Source organism: Chenopodium quinoa, unplaced genomic scaffold (genome assembly GCF_001683475.1).
Source record: "Chenopodium quinoa cultivar QQ74 unplaced genomic scaffold, ASM168347v1, whole genome shotgun sequence".
Taxonomy (NCBI): Eukaryota; Viridiplantae; Streptophyta; class Magnoliopsida; order Caryophyllales; family Amaranthaceae; genus Chenopodium; species Chenopodium quinoa.
Genome location: NW_018743697.1, coordinates 4188783 through 4211686, shown reverse-complemented (window position 1 = coordinate 4211686; position 22904 = coordinate 4188783). Strand labels below are relative to the sequence as shown.

At 34.0% G+C, this 22904-nt stretch overlaps 2 protein-coding genes across 2 annotated transcripts; both read right to left on the bottom strand.

Moving 5' to 3' along the window:
- Positions 1-4009: 4009 nt before the first annotated feature.
- Positions 4010-14027, bottom strand: LOC110684362 (GBF-interacting protein 1-like). The gene is made up of 10 exons (XM_021860816.1): positions 13597-14027; positions 12661-12704; positions 11890-12013; positions 10854-10989; positions 9088-9659; positions 7425-7761; positions 6942-7161; positions 5828-5920; positions 4904-5347; positions 4010-4614 (listed from the first exon to the last, which is right to left on the bottom strand). The coding sequence occupies exons 1-10, from the start codon at positions 13769-13771 to the stop codon at positions 4282-4284; spliced, it is 2478 nt and encodes an 825-aa protein (XP_021716508.1). The 5' UTR covers positions 13772-14027; the 3' UTR covers positions 4010-4281.
- Positions 14028-15602: 1575 nt separating this feature from the next.
- On the bottom strand, positions 15603-21205 carry LOC110684361 (protein Brevis radix-like 2). The gene is made up of 5 exons (XM_021860815.1): positions 20403-21205; positions 19892-20280; positions 17142-17277; positions 16540-16928; positions 15603-16159 (listed from the first exon to the last, which is right to left on the bottom strand). The coding sequence occupies exons 1-5, from the start codon at positions 20529-20531 to the stop codon at positions 16081-16083; spliced, it is 1122 nt and encodes a 373-aa protein (XP_021716507.1). The 5' UTR covers positions 20532-21205; the 3' UTR covers positions 15603-16080.
- Between the last annotated feature and the right edge of the window lie 1699 nt (positions 21206-22904).

Here is a 22904-nt window from a genome sequence, read left to right as displayed (position 1 = left end):
TAGCACTAACATCAACAAAATTAATCATGATATGATTAGACTTTAATTAGCAAAAAAAAAAAGTTGGCATTCTATAAAGATTAATAAATCTACTATTGCATTTCTAAAGATTAAATAGCTAGTGAAGCTAAAGGTATTTTTAGGTTACTATATATTCTAGTAAGCTACTAGCCTTAGGGCACCAACTAAATCATAGCTAGCTTGGTACCCTTGTTTAAAGCATAATGCATGCTAGGTCATTCATACAAGCATGAAGTATTTATATGATCGTTGTTGACATGTGTCCTTATTGTTTTAGAACTTTAATTTGCATGATCATATTATAAAACTATGATTTAGCTTGTAAAATTAAGCTAATTTAAGCATGTAATTAAATTTTAAGATTCCCTTGAGATCGTGATTTTGTGAGGTGACTTGAAAAATGACTAGATTCCATTCAAATCATGGAAATGTAATGGCCACTTTGGAAGGAAACCCACTAAGCTAAGCTAGCGAAAGTAGTCTTTCAAGGTTTTTTTTTGCAAATTCAAAAGTTCTCGATTATCAATTCGAAATTGGTTGTCATTAAAAATCTAATTCAAACAAGATATATATCATCATCAAAATTAGGCAAAAGTATAAGTTTGCAGTAGTTTTTAATCTTTTAACTATAATAATTAAAAGCTGTAAATGTAAAATATTTTGATGGTGAACAACTTCGTTGTACATCCAAAACTACGAAATATGTAATTCCTTTATTTCATTTTTGTGTATTATATATATTTAAAAAAAGAGTTTTAGCTCTAGCATATTTACTTAAATTATTTGTCAACAGATTTCCTTATTAATTAATCATGTGATTGAGTGTTCCATACATATTAATTCGGATATCATTTATTAAAGCTCTTGCGTTCACAACTGTACATAATCTTAAAATCACCGATTAAAATTCAAAAGCAGAAATACTAAACATAATTGCACGAAAAAAGCAATCTTTTTATTAAACTAGATAAGTAGCACGTAAAAAGTAAGTCTAACTCGAAAATCACCTAGCTTGGTTCATACAAATCAACACGTAAGTTAATTCGTTAATCGATCCATTATTATTATGCAAATGAATGCGTTTCAACTATCTCCTATATATGATGCGACGTAACTACATGCAAGGTACTCATGCATTAAGCTACCTCGCAACCTAAGCTACGATATTATATTAGTGGCTGCCAATTAATTATGCGTAATAAGGTGCAAATATAAATTTCCTAATTTAATTTGATTGGTTAAATTAAGGGTCTAATTTAAATTTGTTACCCACTTGATGTTATACCACACCCACCTAAATAATTAAAGACTTAGTGTCCATGTCTTTCATCATTTCTTCCTTAGAATAATGCATGTTCATCGTCTTATCAATTATAAGTTTATAACTATATTAATCCTTTTTTAGTTGGAGAATTGAATCTTGGAAGGTGGATTGATTACTCAACCTCTTGTTAATAGTTCTTAGATTTATTGAAATGATTACTAGTTTGTGATCCTTTTTTGATTAACTACTGTGTAATAAATCTATAAGATGGTTGGATTTTTTGTGGTAGTAGGGACTAGGGGCAATATGGGAAATTTGTCATACATAAAATTGAAGAATTAAAATCGTTTACTCTTATAACAATTATATTTAGTATTTCCTAAACAAAAACTTCAAATCTTTTCTTTGTATATATAAATGTTGTCAACTATGTAAATGAAGAAATTATGCAATAATAAATTCTATTAATGTATTATGTAAAAGTGTATTCTTCACCTTTTTTTTTTCTTCAAATTTTGATAAGGAGTATTAAACTTTGAATAGTGGATTTTAATCCCTCGACCTTAACCTCAAAGTAATTAGTGAAACAAATTAAACCTAAAACTAAATTTAACACTCCTTATAGTAAGATAAAAAAAAAAAAAAAAAAAAAAAGGTATGACATTTTATGTAATAAACCCTCAAATTAGTGTTATTTTCCTCTAAGTTAACTATCAATGTCGCTGTTATTCACATGTCAAAAGAGAGATTTCGAAAAATAAAAAGTAGCTCCCAAAGGTTCACCCACCCGATTCACATGAGCCCAAAAAATAAAGTAGAGGTTAATTAAGAGGTTATTAATGAAAAAAACTCAATAGGGTCACCCACCCACCCGATTTCACTTTCTTAAGATTGGCCCATATTCTCGTGTGGCACGTGAACCACTAATCCTTTTGTAATAACTCACACGTGGAGATGCTCTTTAAGAGATTTAGACTTGTATACTTGTTCATGTATACCAATATGATCATCCCACAACATCACCTTATTAATTATACACTAATGTCATGAATATGACTTTACATCTTTTGTAGGATTAAGATTGATTTTTGTTTATTCACTTCTTCGATTATAACTGCATCGATAACAATATCAGCGTCATTTTCTAATACAAAATGATCAATTTTGAGAGTTTGCTAAAGACATGTACAAAACAATGAAACAAATCAACTTATGACACAATGAAACAAATCCATTCTTCCGACTCTAGAAACTTTACCTTCTAATAAATTGTCTAAATCAATACATTTACCTTTATATTGTCACTCCAATCATAGAAACAACGCATTTACCTCAACAAACGCATCCCCCCTCATGCATCTAAAGCATATTTATTATTGTTATAAGAATCAACTTGGAAATAATTTTACAACTCTCATCTATAAATAATCTTGTTTTAAGTTCTACTCTCAAATTTTGTCACAAGAACCCTAAAATTTGTGCAACAATATATTACCTATGGCTATCAAATCTCAGACTCAATAATATTGATATTCTTGGGACTCCTTAAGAAAATTACTATTCAAAAGAGTATTAATGAAGTTGAATGTGCTTTAGCCAACATAACGACAACAGTGTTCGCATAAGAAACGGACCACACACAATTAAGCAAATGTTAAGGTGGCAACACTGTTCCTTGCCTGTATTTGTTTGCAACAATATCTTCGATTTGTTCCTCTCATTGTCTCTAACCTCTTCATATTATTAATATTAATACATTGCTTCAAATGACAATTTATTGCTCCATATTTAGGAAAATAACAATTCATAATATTATGGTCCATATTTTGAAGGTATACCATACTAACCAGCATCTTTGAATAATTGAATACAGGCCTCAGGATTTGTACAATGTACATTCGATTTACAAACGTGTACCCTTGGTACAAGAAAATCAAACAGTTGACAAAATGGACACTATTCGTTAACAAAAGATAAACCTTCGCATTAATCTCTCAATCAATAACTTGTAATCCCGAACTAATAACATTAGTTCAAACAATACAAACTCTGCACACGTAGGGTTTTACTTGTACCAACTCAATTGAACATAATACGAGCAAGCACGAGTTTGTCTGTTCAATAGGGGTGAATACAACAATCTCAAAAGAGTGGTACGAAACATTTGACGAAGTACTCTATAGTCTATGGTCCATACGGGTAAATGTGAATATGAGAGTAAAGGAATAAAGAGAGTTAAAGCGAAGTACCCTAGTGAAATTGAGGGAACATATAATTTTGGATCAAAAAGCCAAAAAAAAAAGCAAAAAGGTTTAAGTGACAAAAACTGTTTCTCGGGATCAACAAAGAACTGCCGCATCTTTTGCCGGTTATTTACCTCTTTACATCTTCACGGTTTCCCTATGATAAAGCCGAGACAACCCAGCTTTATTCCCCATCAACATGAAAAGAATGCTACAAATTAAAGGACCAGATAAACTGCTTTTTCCTCTCTTAACTATTCACTTTCATATTACACCTCAAAACATTTCTCTCCTCATTCAAATCAATCTAGTTATACAGGATATACAAGATATCTTCAAGCTGACAGAGCAAAGTTCTGTTAGAGCAATATAATAACAAGCAGTACACTTGGGATGCAAGCCGTAGTAGTCTGAGAACTCTAATCTGTTCAAGAGGTCAGGGGTTTGCAAACAGAAACATAATATAACAAGCGAGAAGATGAAATCGTTAATATGAACTTGTACTATAATGTTGAGCACGCAGGATCTAAAAGAAGATCGATGCATGGTGTTCAAAAAGGGCTATGTTAGATTATATTAGGTTTATGAGAGCCAACAGCATTAGAGAGGAGAGGAGAGGACGAGACAGCTGAACACCACATATTCTATTTAATAAAATTGATAAAGAGTTGGGGTCATAATAACAAGAAAATTTGGAACCTGTACCTAAATAATCCATCCCTGACATAAACAATCATAGAATGGATTAGCTTCTTAGAAATTTGTTGTCCAGTTGTGATGACTGATTTGAGGCTGCTGATAACCCCCAACCTGTGCACCAGGAGCTGTTGGAGCAACTCCAACCCCAATATTGCCACCGCCCAAATGATGGGCATTGGGCATTGCAGCCGGCTGAGGAGGATACATCCCAGGAAATTGCATTTGAGAAGATTGTGCTACACCTGCTCCATTGAAAGAAGCATGACCTGTGTGGGACTGTAAGTAAGCAGCAGGGTGAGTTGCCTGCCCCTGCATGTTATAATATGGAGTTGATTGCATCCCAGGATGATCCCTGTGATTCTGAATCCAAACTTCAGAAGTTTCAGCCTGAAATGATAAAATAATGAAAGATAAGGACAGAAACTAAGGTACCAGATTTTTTTACTAACCATCTGTTAGATGACTCTGAGCATAGAATGGTCACAATTTTTGTCCAAGTAATAATGAAAAAGCACACTTAAAAGCATCACAATGATAATCCATAGATATCATACAAGGTAATGTAAGATACATTGACCTAACCTCAGCACAAGACCCACAACGAGAGCAATATGTCCTTGTGCAGAAGAAATATTCCGAGTTCATACTTCATGTTAGAGGATACAAATCACAATACCTGTGGATTTGGCACGTAAAGGTTGTTATCTTTATATTTCATGCGGGATGAATCATCAAGGCCTGTAGGTCCACCAACAACTCCTGGAGCATTGATGGCATATCCAGAGGGGTTAGCCAAATTGCCAAAGCCTGTAGGACTGACTGCAGGAAAAGGTTTGAATTGTTGAACCCCATACTTAAGGCTGTTTGCAGGAATATGGGAACTGCCACCAGGCATCAAGACATAACTGCTTCCGTTTGATAGGTGGGGATAGCCGGGGTTGCCAGAAAACCCAGGAACCATTGGTGGAACATAGAGTGGAGGAAGATACTGCCGATATGGCATGACATTAGCATAATGCGAAAGATGAACTTGCGGATACATTTGAGCCATAGGCGCCTGCTGCTGCATCATTCCAACAGAAGATGACGGAACACTGTTGGCAGTGTGTGATGGTAAAGCCTGTTGATACACAAGCAGATAAATTAAGGTACTGACTGAACAACATCGAACTAAAAAATACAAATTTCAAGCAGAAAATCATATAAAAATGACACGTTCTTAGCAGTCGGCGCAACATCAAAAAGAACTGCAAAGATTTAGCAGAAGAAAGCATTTCCTTTTACTGTTGTTTTAAAGTATTCAATTTCTTCAATATGGCCCTGTTATAGTATTTGATAAATTATTAAATCATGAGGAGAGAATAATGCTTTCTCATCTTTGCAGAGAAGAACAACAATCCAACTCCTCACCTCAAGAGCTCAATCCACACAGCAGTCAGCCCCCACAACCCAAAAACTAGCCATAAAAAAAAACATAAATCAACCATATGCCATATATGCCCATGACATTCATACAAGACAGTTAACAAACTCATTTCACAATAACAAATTAAAAGACAACTACTACTTTTTTTGTAAATGAATTGCAAACAAAAACTACCTCCTGAAGAGAGGGTAGACCAGAACCACGTACAGCATCATCAATAGAAGGTCTAAAATATGACATATCATAAACTGGTTGCTGATCATATGCCTGCAGACAAACACACGGCACACTGAGTATATCCATTAAATGAAAACACATCTTTCCATATGAAACACAAAGCTTGTAAGTCTAACCATGAACATCAAATTTAGACAGATGACTATCAATCATACTCAGGTCCTTAAATTAGAAGTTTATTACAAAATTGAAGGACTATTCAACATGGTTTGTTAATCATCTAGTAAAGCCTCTCACATTGTACTGGTCCACATATTGCATCCATTGAAGTTGACTTTTGCCAAAGCAACATTCAGCTTAAAAGAGCACTAGTCAAACCCATAACCTGTGTTTTGTGGACTTGGCTACCCTAAGTAGATGAGTTATCTAAACTTAAGCCCAAGTGCAGAGCTCAAAACCCAAATAGATCACTTTAACAGACCTTCAAACATTACCCTACAGATGAAAATATAATAAAGGGGAAAAAGGAAACAAGTAGCCTTGACTCAGAACAGAGAAACCCATTGATGTACTGCACCAGAGAAGATAACACAAGCTCCAACCATCACCCTAAAACACACACACACACATATGTAAAGATACTGAGAATAAGCCACAAATTCTTGGACCTTAATATGGCAAAGTTCATGACCAATTGATTGATCTAGGGATTTTTCCTAAAGCCCCAGCTTTGAGAATTATCAATTTTACAGTCATCTATAATTCAGAGTGCATTGTTTAGAGACAATTTTGAGGTATGCAACATAAACTCTTTGTCAATGACCTAAGACATGATGACAGATAGCAGAAGTAATCTCTAGAATGAGAATAATAATTTATTTCAATTCATCCTTGTAAACTGGTCAGAGGTCTATGTTTTATCTGATATTCTAATTTACACTCTCATTGTCGAGTCATTGATAAGGTAAATTATAAATATTCCACCAGCACGGCTACTATAAACTAGTATTTGTCCAAAAGCATGTGAACAGGTTTGACTTGTCAAAGAAAATCAGATAAAGAAAAATCAAGGTAACAGCCACTTAGTTATAATAGAATAAAATAAACTTACGGAAAAATTAGGCAATTCTGTAGATTCCTGGTGTTGGTGGGACTTTGAAGTCGTCAAAGATGAGCTGTTGTGGACCAAACCCATATTACTAAAATCTTCTGCATTGGAAATACCTGATGAATCCTTTTTGTCAGGCGACAGGTTTTCTGATGATGCCCTTGAAGGACTACTAGAACCAGAATTCCGAATTTGACCATCAGTAGAACTTATCTGCTGGTTGCTGCATTGCAGATAAGAAAAGACATGCTACTAAGTTCATGCATCACAGGTAAAGTAGAAATGAGCAATAATTCAAAAACAATTGACTTTTACAAGTCCTGAGAAGCAGGAACTCAGGAAGTACTGCAAAATTATAGTTCAGGGAGCTCAATACAAAACTGTACCTCAGATTCAGGGTCTAATTTTGAGTGTCTAAGCATAAAAAAATCAACAAACCTAGAAGATCTAAATAAAAAACATAATAAACAAAATAATTCAACAAACCTAGAAGACGCCTCGGGTGTCTCCTCAACTCCATCGACTGCTTGAGTTGTAGAAACAGAGTTCTCTGCAACATCTGATTCCAGACCAAAAGTTCCAAAAGTCAGCCTGCATCGGTCATTCTCGGGAACCCGGATGTGTTGAGCAATGATGACATTTTGACTCTCCTGAATGTTTACTTGAGAGAGCTTATCTTGCAACAGTTCCACTTTGTTCTCAACATTCTTGGAATTATCAGCCAGATGCAAGACAGATTTCACAGGTGATCCAATCACACCCGGACTCGACACACTAGACTTCTGGGTTGACTTAGGCTTCCATTCTTTACCAGGCAAAGCACCTAAAAAACAATTCAATATCAAATTTCTAAATAACGTATATTCAACTCAATCGGAAACACAGCCCCGTATCTAATAACTTGAAAAGGAAATAATACACTACTAATAAGATAGACTGAAATAATCTAGTGGGACTAGAAACAGTATACAACACAAAACTATATATATGCATAATGTCTCCTTAAACATGACATCTGATTTTTGGGTCTACTTCTCCACAAACCTTTGAGTTGTAATAAGGCAACTTGAAAGTCAAGTTTGAGTGTTCTAATAATAAGGCAAGTATTGCTTCAGCATTGTAGTGAGTTAGTGACTAGAACTTAAATATTGGCTCAAAAGTAATTTCAAACTTTCTTTGTATAAAAACAAACAGGATAATCCTGTGTTCTTGAATCGACAATAGTCTTTCAGCTTACCTAGCATCCTCTGTCATTTGTCAGTTTGTGAATTTGTGACAAATAAGGGGCACTTAAGGCTTGACTTCACTAATAGTTACTGAATCGAGATTAGGTTCTATTCAAAAACAACTGACACAAAGTTCAATTTCCTCAGATAAATGATATAATTTCCAAATCCTGATTCATTAGATTTGGATGTTGTAATTAATAAAAGCATTACTACGTTATCCTACTCCTCAAAAACAAAGCATCCTTTTATAATGAAAAGAAAGCACTAGTACTCATTTTCATTCTCAGTTGAAAGTATCAACATAAATCTCCTATTCTATTAGCCACCAATATCATAATATCCAAAACTCCAATGAAAAGTTAAATATTTGTGCATGCACAGCACTAATTCCCAGCAGCTGGCAGTGACATGGCAAAGCATAATCGACTATTTTAGCTTCCTAGCAAGAATGCCATATCAAAACGAAATATTAAGCTAAAGAACTCCGCAGGAAAATAGGATTCACATTGTTCTAAAAAGCTGAACTGCTGAACACAAGTGAGAGATGCCAAACAGGGTATATCTGTCAGCTCTCCGCTTGTGAGTTCTTAGACAGGACATGCAGCTAGGTTTCACCAGAATAGGCTGCATTAGTTTGTCAATGTTCAATGGGATTACTTACTCTCCCTCCGTTTTCAAATTCCCTAACAATTGCAGCAGTATCAGGTCAACTAGATCATTTTAGGAGGTAATATTTAGGAATTAGTTCTTTTGGTGATTATTTAAAATTATTGTTTGCAATGAATGATAAAAAGTATAAGAAAAAGACAACGGGTTGCAAGGAAGATGAGATGATAATTTATCTGTTAGCTAGATAAGGCTTAAAAATATCATCCCACAACATTGGAATTTCAAAGCTAAGCACAAAGTGGAATACCTACCTTTCTGATGAGAAACAGATTGTTGATGCAATCTATTACTAAAGTGACTGTTTGATCTGCTTCCAGTGGAGCTAACAACTGCAGATTCCGCAGCAGTAGCATGAGTTTGGTCATGTCCAGAAACAGCATTGATCGGCTGGAATGGTTCGGCTGTGGATGAACTTCCCAGAACTGAATTAGTATTAGAGATACTTTGCTGAGAAGGCAACTTCGAGCTATTATCTGAAGAATGTCGACGACTTCCAACAACTCCAACTTCACGCCTAATAGCGCCAATAGCCGTAGATGATCTAGAATCGGCTGATGGAACATGCACAGGATCTGAAGCAGAAGCATAAACACCTACAGTATTTGAAGAAACAGTACTACCGGCTTGGGAGTGTGAATCGTTTGGCCTCGTCACTGTAACTTGTGACTCAGAATGTTTAACAGCTGATTTCTTCTCAAAAGGCCCAATTCGAGAGTCAGAATTTAAGTCTCGGGCTATTTTAGGCCGAAAATCACGCACCCTGTTGGAAGTCTGAAAAGAGCGCCCACTTGAGTGTCTTTGATAATTAGGCACTGAGGATGAACTGCCATATCATGAAAAGTGATGCAACTCAGGAAACAGAAAACCAAAGAAGACGGGATAAAGAGAGGAACATCTTTAAAAAATTTACATAGGCTTGCGTTCAACAATCACCTTGTGAATATAATTGAATACTACTTCATCCGTTTCTCAATTGATGCATCCCTACGTATATGGCACACAAACCAATAAAAGGTAGAGAGAGTGGAGTGATGGACATAAATGCCCTTGCACTAACCATCAAGGGCTTAAGTAATAAAGGTAGAGTTTGGTCCCCACCTAAAGTTGAGGGCAATTTAGTAATTTTGCACATAAAATTTTACTAAAAGGAGAATAGATGCATCTATTGTGAAATATCCCATAAAGGAATAAGATACATCTGTTATGAAATACTTCCTCCGTTTTTTTTAGTTGACACCGTTTGACTTTCACACTATTCATACAACACACTTTGACTCGCTTTTGTGGTTTATAGATATGATAAAACATATTCATGTGAGATCTTGTTTGAATCGTTTCAATGTATCTTTTATTAATATCCACTTTTTATAATTTTACAATGTTGATAATTAGAGAGATTAATCGTTAAAAACATGCGTTAGCAAATGTGATAATAGAAAGGTTTCAACTAAAAAAGGAATAAGATGTATCAATTCAAAGACGGAGGTAGTATAAAAAACTACTGCTTAACATCATCTAACATGTTTCATGACTTCAAAATAGCTTAACATCATCTAACATGTTTCATGACGTCAAAATAACAGCTTATATCTTTTGTAAAACAACATAATGGTGTCATTAATAAACTTCGTATAGATAAAAATTAAATTATATTTACATTTATAGGGAGGCACATAGGTAGTTGTAATTGAATTCGAACCTAAGTGGTGAAATAATACTCTTAGCCGCTAGAGAATCTATTCATTCATATACATGAAACACCCATGATAGAAAGTCCACCCCATAAGGAAGTGATGTGATTAAGGTCATAAAATTCTAATATAGGTACAGAACATATAGCAATTATAGCATGCACCAGATTTCAATATGTATCAAGCCAAAGTATAGAAAATATTATGATGGCAGTACACTGATAATGGGTCTTCAGAGTAAAAATCACACAACAATTGCAATACTGCATAATACTCCCACCTAACAGAAGTAGAAAAGCAGAGAAAAATAAGACAGTGAAAGTTACCTTTTCTCAGGAACACTGTTACTCCTCTGATCATTAGGCAATGATGAAATTTGAGTTGAAGCCTTGGCATCTCTATCAGAATTCTGATTTACCCTGTTGTCTCTCACAACACGAAACTCCCGACTTACTCCAGCATCTAGAATAGAAAATTTGTCATTAACATTGAATTACAAGAAGGTAACTCTTGCCATAGATATACTCTCCAATCCTAAAGACAATTGTTCTGTTTAAAATTTTTATAAAATATGAAGTACAGTTAATAAGCAGAATGTAATCAATGGTGTGCCAACATAGTGGAAGCCTGGAAAGATGTTTAGGTGTTTAAGAATTTTTCAATGACAAAAAATGGTGGATAAAAAATTTAAACAAAAGTCAGTAATTATTGCGGGATGGAGTATTAGGTTCGTGTTCAGCTTTGTCAAACCAATCAGATGTTTGGTTTCAAAAAAAAAAAAAACAATCATATGTTTCTGCTGAGTAATTAATTTTTAATAATATTCTAATATTTATTACCACTGTCAGGAATCAATCCTAATAACACCAAAAAAATCATAAAGCACAATCTATGTAGCAATTAGGGCATACAATAAGTCAAACTCTAAACTTTTCACTTCTTGTAGATTGTGATTACTCATCAAATAACTACCACAATTGTTGGAAAGATGGGCAAATATGTGGGCCACACATCTATTCTCCTGTACTTTCCCAGAAGCACACTAAAACAATTTATAAAAAATAAAAATAAAAATAATAAAACTATTTGGAGGAAGACAATCACAATTTTAAAACAATTCCAAATTTTGAATCAAATCAGAGTCATCTTTAACTGAAAAATTTAATCTGCTCAAATCAACATTCATGCCTACCAAATAAAAGATGCATAATCAATTCAAGATTAATATTTTACATCACTGAGATCATTATTACTAGCACCCAAATGTCTATAATGGTTTCCATTAGGACTAAACAGGACAGAGACTGAAAAATATACAATATAAAGAAGAAGAATAAACTGGCTAGCCAAAATTCCAATTACCATTTACAGGATTCCTTCTGTAGCCCCCTCTATGAGCATTACGATTAGAACCATAAAATTTCAAGCCTTGACCTGTATGTTCAGTCCGCTTCCTGGGCTCAACATGACCATTGTAAACTGCATTCTGGGAAATAATACCACATATTTAGTATCACATTCTAAGTACTACATAGAAAGTATTAATTTAAACCCAATAAACAGTACACAAAGAGACTTTGACAATAAATCATAGACAATAACATAAATTTATATAATTGAAAATAAAAATAAATACATGAGTGTAAGGGTTACAAAGTGGCATTCTAAAAACATTAAGTCAAAATACAATTGAAAATTAATATCATATTGTGTATTATTCACACAAACTGAACAGTAGAAACGTATATATCCCGTATACTCTAGTGATCAGTATTTCCAGTTAAAAATGACAATCTATAGGCCTATAGCATACATAGCCACATCCAGAGGGTAACACATATCAATATATACTTGAATAAGTCACAAGCTCAACCTAAAATACTCAAAACAGCAGAAGCTATAGTCACAACCAGGTAAAAGGAGCATAGTCCTGAATTGTTACATGCCCTGCTCAGAGACAAGATAACAGTTTGCATACAAGGAATTTACAAAGAAACCCCAGCAAAGAGTATACATATATCAACAAGCAATTTAGGGTAACAACTAGCAGCAGCAATAATTTGAACAAATAATTTATTGGCTCGTTCACAAAATAAACAATAATGATAGGTATCACAAAAAAAAAAAATTTACCTCTTTCTTCTTCTCTCGTCTCCTTCTCACTTCATGAAAGGGATCTGCCACGTGAAAATCAATCGATTAAGACTGAGTAAGAGTGTGAATTTGATCATTATGAACATGTTAGATCGGCATTCAGCATACTATCTACTAACACACTAAAGCTTACCTACAACAAAATTAGATGGCTTATACAGTCCAGATAATCATTTACCCCAATCAACCTACATTTTGAAGCAAAATCCTCCCAGCTAAATGTTGCATAGACATGCATATCATTAAACCAATACTCTCCTCAAAACTGACACTAGACTTGCAATAACGAGAAATCGATACAAAAAATCAGAAACACTGTAGTCTAAACCCTCACAAGAATCACAACAATACTTGAATTATTCGAACTAATTCAGGGAATCTTGTGAAAACCAAAGATTATATGTCACTAGTCTTGCAATATATCCACCCATTCTGAAACTAGAGTGTAACATAATAATGCCTTATATCAACTCAAAAATCTAGCCTTAAGAGTAAGAAAATTACGGGGTCACATTCGACAAAAGTTGCCTCATTCCTCATAAATCTCAGTCTACTCCCCTTTGAGTAGAGAAGGGACATTATTTTTCTACCTTCTCGTTCCAATCTTCGAAAAGCACAGAGTAAAAACAAAAAAAGACAGACAAAATAAGCACACACAGTAAATACAGTACAACAATCATCAAAACTTACAAGATTTCATAAAATATAAGCTTAAAACTACAAAAACTTCATGATTACACCAACTAATTAAGCACCTTTTTAACATGCACTTCAAATTAGCAACTAAAACAGTAAAACCCCAGTTTCTAAACCCTTAAATTTCAAAACAATCAACAAAACAAAAACCCCAGAAAAACCCAGCAATGGGCAACAAAATCAACATCAAAAAACCCAAAAACATCAAAGAAAATATACCTTGGTTCAATAATTTTTGAGCAGTTTCATTAGGGTCCATATTACTTTCTTTGAGAGTGTTGTAAATTTCAGAATCAGAGTGATTACCCACAATTTCTTTGATCGATTGGATGGTTTTCTCCACATTAGCAGAAACAATTGCAGTCCCGCCTTCAGTCTTCAACATAGTAACCATATTTTTTCTGATTAAAACAGAAGAAACAAAAACCAAAAAAAACACGCAGAAAAACAGAAAAATCCCCAAATCTTAAAAATTAAGCCCTAAATTTACGTACAACGAAGAAGTAGAGTGAAAAACCCTGAGAAAAGAAAGAGGTAAAAAAAGGGTTTTAGGGTTTGCATTAGATGAAAGAGAAGGCGGAAGAAGAAGGGGAATGAAGAGAGAGAAAAAAAGAGGGAGAGGGAAGTTTTTTTGGGGGAGAGTAAGAGGAGAGAGAAACTGTTCTTTAAGGGTTTTGAAATTATTTTTGGCTTTATTTTAGGATGTCATTTTTTTCAAAAACTTTTTTTTATTTTTTATTTTTTCAAAAAAAAAAATTATTAATTTGGATCTTTTTTCCCAAGTTTTTACTTTGGGTTGCTGGGTTGGATTTGGAAGTGTTTGGGCTTTAAAATAAGGTTTTTTTTAAAAAAATTTATTATTGATTGTTATTTTATGCTATTTTGAGTCAACTACTAATTATTTATTTATTTTTTTTGTGTTTAGAGAGCCATAATGACGGGGGTGAGAATCGATCCCAGGATTTTCTGAAACCGGGAGGGAAGCTCGAACCACTTAAGTTATCCCTCACTCTCTGAGTCAACTACTAATTAAATCATAATTTTGTGGGTGCCTGCTACTATGTTTAGCTCTTTTTTCTTATGGTCATTTCCCACATTAAATGAGTATTTTGAGAGGCTTTTAAAGTAATAATGAATGGATTGGTTTATGATAAATTGGTGATGCTTTTGGTCATATTATTAATGACTTAATTCGTTTACACATTGCGAATATGGTAATAGTAAGTGGATAATATAGATATAAAGGGGGGAGGGGGGGGGAGTTAGCAAGAATTTTAATACAAAGTAAATAATATGAATATGACCTTTATATTTTGATTGTTGACCTTGTAACATTATAAGATACATGGTAAAACAAAAGGGTATGTCAATATGGGGTTAAACAACCAAGTTCATTATTGGTTGATCATATAACCTAAGCTTGAAGTGAATATGTTGTTTTGGTCAAATGGAAACAAAGTACTTCGTATATAAATAAATTACTATAAAGATGAAACTTGCCCTTTAAGAAATTCGGAGCAAGTGTTTGGTGAAAGCAATGTTAATTAATATGAGTTAATCTTGGAATGGTATAAATTGGAGTACTCAATATGAATTGAACTTCTCTTCTTGACAGTCTTAACAAGTATGCTAAACTACTTTAACAGTGTAACCAAGCAAAACTTGATTTAGTGAAAAGATTTGCAACTTTTAATCATGAGGTTGTAGGATTAAATCCTACCGAAGACACTTTAGAGTGGAGGTTCTCTTAACATGTTACACCAAATACAAGCCTTAACTATTTAGTTACACAATACGAGTCTTTACTAAAATCCAAAGAAAATTATCGAAGTCTTGCTTTGTCATTCATTAAGCATTTGCCAAATTGTGTTTGTTGACAAGTTGTGCTTTAACATAAAGGAGACAGACATTCCTATCAATCAGAGATGTTCATGTGTCCCTTACATTTCGTGTAATGGGGGGCGTTCAAAATTTCCAGTCAATTTCAACGAAGACTTGAACATGGACGACTTATACACATTATGATGAATGTCAACCATTAGATGTTGATAAACGTAAACTATACTCATATAATATATCGGCAGGAAAAAGAAAAAAAAAAATCATACTTATAATTGTCAATAGTCTCTTAATAGCATTATTTAATCCATATAATAGGATGATCAATTGTCGTTTTGATCCGAAGTACTTATAATCATTTATTTATATCACACGCTTTCTTCAAGTTAAGATGAACATCAAAGCTTGTTTAAAGTTTAGAAACAAGCTAGTAGTTTGGAACGAATTTTTAAGCCGAAACAAGGAGAATAATTACATGATGATGACTAAGGAACGACGTACACTAAGTATGGGAAGACTATTCAGCCATTTTTTCTTAGTACAAGTAGTAGTAGTTTCTGTGAATCTACTTCAGGTTTTTACAAGTCACTTCATACCAAAATATTTTTTTGTAAGTATCACCGAGCTCAGTTCATGAACATCTTCCTACCTAATGCTCCAACCAAACTTTAACTACATGGAAAATTCTATATTTAGAAATCTATATATAAACTGAAGGTAAAACTGAAAACTTTTGTTGTATGTGTGTTCAATATTCGCCATCATGGTCATTCTGCTTTGTTAGCTAAACCCTTGTACAGTTACTGGAAGATACGGAAAAATAAGTCTCTTACAGGGACTCAGCAAGTTAGGTGTCAGCCGAGATCACAAGTATTGTTCCTGGATCCTGGCCTTGTTCTCTTCCCACCACACTCTGGCATGCATTTCACCAAATCTCTCGCGACTGCATCAGGAATCAAAATGCTTCAAATCAGTGCATCATACAAACAATGGTATTATGTAGACCCTAAATAAATCCAATGCCAATAGTCATGGAGATTAAGATAATTAATGGTCAAGATGCAAAGGGAAGGAGGGTTATATCAGTTCTCCTTTACATCAGTAAACCTCTTAAGTAAAAACTTGATCCTTTATTCCAGGCTCTTTGCCCTTGTATAATTTTTTAACTTTAAGAGACCAGGATCCATAAGAATGTTGGTAGGTAGTTTCGTACTTGGTAATGATAAATCAAATATGGTAGTTCAGAATTTTAAATGAGATTCATGGTCCTTGGAATATAATAAAACTTAAGAAAATTAATACCACTTTACTAATTAAGCTCACCTGAATCTAACACGTCGAAGCTCCCGAGAGCCATTAGGCAATGCTCTGATAGTGATATAGACACCTGGTTCATCCTGCTCAACCCATTCAGTCTCAACATCACTGGCATTGCTGACAGAAAGTTCACCCGAGTGATCTACCTCTCTTGATAAGCTACTCCTAGCAGAAGCATCAACTGATGATGTCTCTGTTTTTGAAGCACTAATGTTAGATAGTTTAGGAGTTGAAGCAAGTCCATATGACTCATAGTATTGGCGAGCTCCATGCTGATCAAGTGAATCTGTAGAGGAATATGCCAGTCCTGTTGGACGGTGGAAGTTCCGAGGCAAACGTTCTTTGCTCAAAGGTGGTGTTGCCGGACTGCCCTGTGCAGATCCAATCTTGGAGCTCTGCAATAATGTCAAAATATCAAAGAAATCAAAATGATGATCATCATTATGTAGCTCAAACTCAAACAGGATCCTAGCTACGTCATAAAAGACACCATGAAACCAGTTACATACAGTGAGCCAAAACAAACAAGCCTTTTCTACTGTGTCTCAATCCTTTCTCCGAACAATAAAAAGTTAACTGTGGCAAAGATACAAGTAACAAGATCTCACCTCATCTTCAGACCTGGAGGGGGTTGCTGAGGGTACAGCTTGTTGATTGAATTTTTGAACATTATATAGTTCCATCACCTTGTCATAGTTCTCTGCCCACCATCTTTGAGCTTGCCACTTGTTAAAAAGCTCACGGCTGAAAAGGCATTATAAAAAATGGCATGAAGAAAGAAAGACAATGATTTTAACAAGCATAAGACAACAGCACTCTTAGTAAGTGTGTCAAGAAGCAAAAGAAAAAATAGCTTATTGTTGAGTTTTAATTTGTTGAAAAGCTTAAGGCAAAAGGACAAATAGGCAGAGCAGCGAGAATAGAAACATCACAATAAGTACTGTAATCAGAGAGTGTTATGTGGCAACTAATCAAAAGGTCATTGAGTAGTATTTCTCCTCTAACACAACAGGCTCAACCAGTACATTCATAGGGAGCACTCGTGAACTCAAGTGGACAACCACATCTGCAAGCAATACATCTTAAACACCTTCCATTGCTGGTTGAACAACCAGTACAGATTTCATCTTAGAAGAAAATACAACATCTTGTCTATGTTCCAACTCTTCTAAGGGTCCATTGAGCCAAATGAACATGGATATACCATATTCTCAGATATCTATGTGCACTTTAGTAAATTCTTGTAATTGATAAGATATTATTTGGCTTCTTAACTATTCGCCTTCATACTCAGCTGAAGAAACAGAACCAGTTTGCCATCAATTAAAATAGATAATGGACTTCCTTCAAAAGACAAAAGTCAAACAATTTTTTTTTTTAAAACTCTTAGTTTCATACAGTACTGTTTAGCTTATGATAACAATTGTTGTAGTACTATCTGCCACAAATTTATCAAGCAAAACAAAATGAGGTTAAATTTGTCACTTCCAGGGAAATTATCATCACAAATCATGAAAGACATACAACAACAAACTAATCAGCCAAAAAAAAAAAAAACTAACTTTTGCTTAAGATAAATGTTTATTCACAACTTTGGGATCTATTTGCTTCACGTATGTTGCTACTTGGATCTGTAGGGAATACTAGTTCCTCACAATCATGTTATATATCAAGTGGCTAACTAAATTCCACAAAAAACAAAAACAAAAAAGAAAAAAAAAGCAAGTTTTAAATCTAAACCAACGGGAAATGTTCACCTCCACATTTTGAATCTCTAAAGAATGTTTTCAGAAAATTTGTTAGTACATATGAGGTACTATACAAAAGCAATATACTATAACAATCTAATCTTTTCCAGTGGGGGAAAAAAAAACAATTCAACTCAATCATCTGATTGACCTAGTGATACTTCTAGTTGGCATGGATGATTAAGCAAAGCATATTGTAACATATAAGCCTCTATAGCACTAGCTGTAGGTCATTATACTCTTTAATATGCTTTGAGCATTAGCAATTCGTTTCACAAGCACATTTTTGCTGGAGACATGCAATGTTTAATCCCTCCAGTCAACAATAATAACATTAAATCTAGGAAATAGTCACATATTGTGATCTGCAGAGAAGCTAAAAAATTACCATAGTACAAAGCACTGTAATTTTCTGCCAATGACTAGGAACTTATTTTCCATGACACTCCCCCCCTCCCCCCCCCCCCCCCCAAAAAAAAAAAAAAAAAAAAAAAAAGTAAAAAAAAAATCCACAGCTGAAATGAATAGCCGAAATTAAGAGCCAAAAAAAATGTGCATAAGAGTGATGAGGGAAACTAAGGGAAAAAAAAAGTTTAGAATGAAAAGTGCATGGTCCATAATTAATAAAATGCAATCATTCTAGGTAGCACTTTAACAACATGTTAAAATCCACTTATGGCTTAATAAAAAGGCCCACAAACGCCCTGGTTTTGTGGTTAAAATTAAGCACCATCTCCCACATCCAATAACATAACTATTGCAGCACCCACTGCCTGATGGATATTATTAACCAAAAGAATGCAAACAACATATGATGAGGCCACATGTTTCCTAATCAATATATTAGACACTGGATTCCAGTGTCTCAGCCACTTCTATTGTACCAGTGACATGTAGGAGCAAGGAGCAAAATCTGTTGATCAACCAAGGTCATGAAACCCGATCACAAATTGCACCTATTAATAAACTCAAGAATCAAATGAAGGGGCAACCCAAAAGTTCTGCATCAAAAACAGTAACAACTCTCGAATAATCCACCAAACCCAATTAGTTACATCACTGTCAATGACCTTTAATTGAAACAATCATTATCTTTATCTTGAAGAGTCAATGATTCAACAAGTAGCCAATGGCCCAATACTAAACCTGACTATTGGTTCCGAAATTGACTCCCAAATCTAGCAATTCCATGATCCACAAGTGTATTGACAGCTTAAAGTTGGGAAATAAAAGATTTATTGCATAGTCGAAACCCATCATATAACATTATAACCGTCGAAACCCATCTAACTACAAAGTGACAGGTCAAATCACAGTATAACCCACATTCATATGAACTACAGTACTCAATAATAAATTAGACAAAACATAGTTTAGCACATAATGCAAGTTAATATAAAGATAATAGTATAAAACTCCAACTTAAATCACTATCATAAAAACAGACAAAACCCATTTCACTTCAATTATCCAGTTACTAACCCACCAAATAACAAATCAAAATCAAACAAACATCAACGACAACAACAAAGCCTTAGTCTTAAAATGATTTAAAGTCGGCTAACATGAAATCGAAACAACCACAATAACAAGATTAAAACATTTTATACCTAAACCGAATTCGCTTGAGATCATTACCACCTTGAGGCATAGAAACAAAAGTAATAAGAACACCAGGCTCCACTTGAGCAACCCACTCCTTAGGCTCATCCTCCTCCATAAACACCACTGATTCCGACCTCCCACTAATCGAAACCGGCGTCACCTCGCCACTCGAAAGCCCCATTCCCATCCCTACTCCCTTAACCCTCCCTCCCAATTCCTTCCCCCAATTCTTCACCGTTGATTCCCCCCTTTGATACCCACAATGAAATCTCCCTGAAGAAACAGACCCACCAATTGATTCCTCATAACTCTTCCTATTATTCTCTCTCCTACTTCCTGCACATGGCTTACAGTTCTTGTACGCCCCTGATGCCTTCAATGCCATCCCCTTAATCTGCCATTTTTATCAAATTTAATTTTATCAACATCAAATTAAAACTAACCAATTAAAATTGCTAAATAAATGGGTACATTAAATTGAAAATAAAAAAATGTATTTATGAATTCATCACTTACTTGAGTAGTGAGGGTTTTAATGGGTTGCTTTTTACTGGGTGTTGCGACAACATCATCGTCTTCGTCTTGTTGTTGAGGAGCAAGAGATCCGCCATTTAAATGCTTTGTACACGCTATACAAGTCAACATCTGGGTAATTTTTTTGGAGCAAACTCACAACAATGGCGGACAGAAAAAAATAATCCAACCCTTTTCGAATTAAAATGCAACTGTACTAAGAAGGAAAGAAAAAAGTTGGATAAGATTTAATTTTTTTTTTTTTTTTTTTTTACAAAGGATTAGTCACATCGAAGTTGTTGGGATTTTGAAGAGACAGAAAAAAAAAAAAGTTGGGAAAATTTGCAGAAACGTGGTTTACGCTTTCATTCACCACCTTCCCGCCGCCATTAATGGCGAAAATCAGATCGGAAGAAACTCCATTAATGGCGTAAATTGAAAATGAATGAGAAATCTGGTAAATTTGTTGTAAAGTGAAAGAGAAGGAGAGTGTGGGAAGGGAGTTGAGTTGAGATTCCCCAGAAAAAAAATGGACACTTTTTTCTCTCTCTTCCGGGAGAAGAGGAGAGAGAAAGGGGGGTGAAATGTGGAGATTTGAGAGGAATTGGATGTTGCCAAAGTGCTGAGTTGAAGGAGTATGATACTACTACTCCAAGTCTACAACTAGTACTGCTGTAATATCTTGGTCTTTGAGGCACTATTGGTTTGATTGTACAAGTAATTTAGAATTTATGCTTTTTTCACGGGATTTTTAATTAGTTTTACTTGAGATTAGTGGTGATTAACGGCAACTTGCAATTTTGCAAGCGATGGAGGACCGAATTCTATATTTGTTATATGCCCTTAAGACTTTATATAAGTACGGAGTAATAAATATATTTTTTAAAATGAAATTAAGTTAGAATTTTATTATAAAATTACATGTAAATCGGTGTAATTAATGTTAACTTATCCTTAATATTTACTCCATGCTTTTTTAGCTTCTTCAGCCCCTAGGGCTATGAATATCTTTAAAAAGTTTTTTTTTTTTATTGAACGGTTAAAAAAACTATCTTCGTGTTACTATATGGTAACAAAATCAAGATGAACGTTGACAAGAATTAGTATGTGGGTTCTACTTAGCTGATTTGGCTATTTTTTCGGCTATTTCAAAATCTGAGTATAAACTCCTAAGTCACGAAAACTGGAAATTATATTGACGCCAATGTTATTAAAATCGATATTTGAATCGTATAATCGTACAAATCTACGATCCTAATCCACCCAAATGGTGTAAATTGTCGGTACAATCGTTGTGTGGTAGAATCAGTGGAAACAGACCTATTCCATGATTCTATACCAATCCTAATGATTTCACTCATGCAAAAAGTCTGATTTTCCGACGCCCATAACTTTTTATTGTGAAGTCGTAATTTGGTTTATAATATATCGTTGGAAAGCTCTTCAAGTCTACTTTCTAATAGAATTAGTCTCGTACCCATATCATTTATATCTTCTATGTTATAGCCTAAAGAGTGTAAGGATGTCATAGTTGAGTCTAACTTTAGTTAGTGACTTATATATTATTCAGTATAAATCATAATTAAGTTTATGAAACATCAATTTAAAGAAATTTTAAAATTAAATTTAACCATTTAAATTTTTTGGGCAAAAGAATATATACATGACTACATGAGTCCTACGCACTCAACTTTGGGCATATAATAAACACTTTTATAACATAAAGTTTATTGTAATTGTCATTCTTTAGCTATGTGTTTGAAATGAATTAATTAACTTGACAGTTAGTATTCTATTATCATCAGATCTTTTATTAGGGGAAACCATTTTAGGAGACAACAACGTTGTTTTTTTCATATATAATTTAATAACAATTGTCTCGTACTCTTGTGATTAAGAATATGTACCAATATTCTGACTTTGTAGTGTACTGTTTGAGTTATGCAAAATTACTTCTAAAACTATTTTATGTTTGTATATTCAATATTATATTATCAACTATATATATATATATATATATATATATATATATATATATATATATATATATATATATATATATATATATATATATATATATAAAGTATTGTATAAGATTACTCTCATGAATAGTGTGATGTCAATTATACCCTTTAAAATATGTATTTATATTTATACCCTCATTGATATGTACAAGTTATTTTCAATGAATAGTGTTTGGAGAATATACCCTCGACAAATTTTATTTACTTTATTTCTCTCATTAATGTATATGCCTTGGTCATATTTTATACCTTTAAACAAAGTTATTTGCATATCAACAACTAAATTTGTGATTCACCCCAACCGAAATATATAATTTCCACATATGATTAGCTATGGCGTGCATCGCGCACGTTAACTTCCCTAATATATATTATAATTTCTCACGCAGTCACGCGTGGTGTATCATAGCGTCATTTAGAACATATTCATCTATCCATTCTTTAGAACGCACATAGCAATCCTTAGATTCTCAAATGTAGA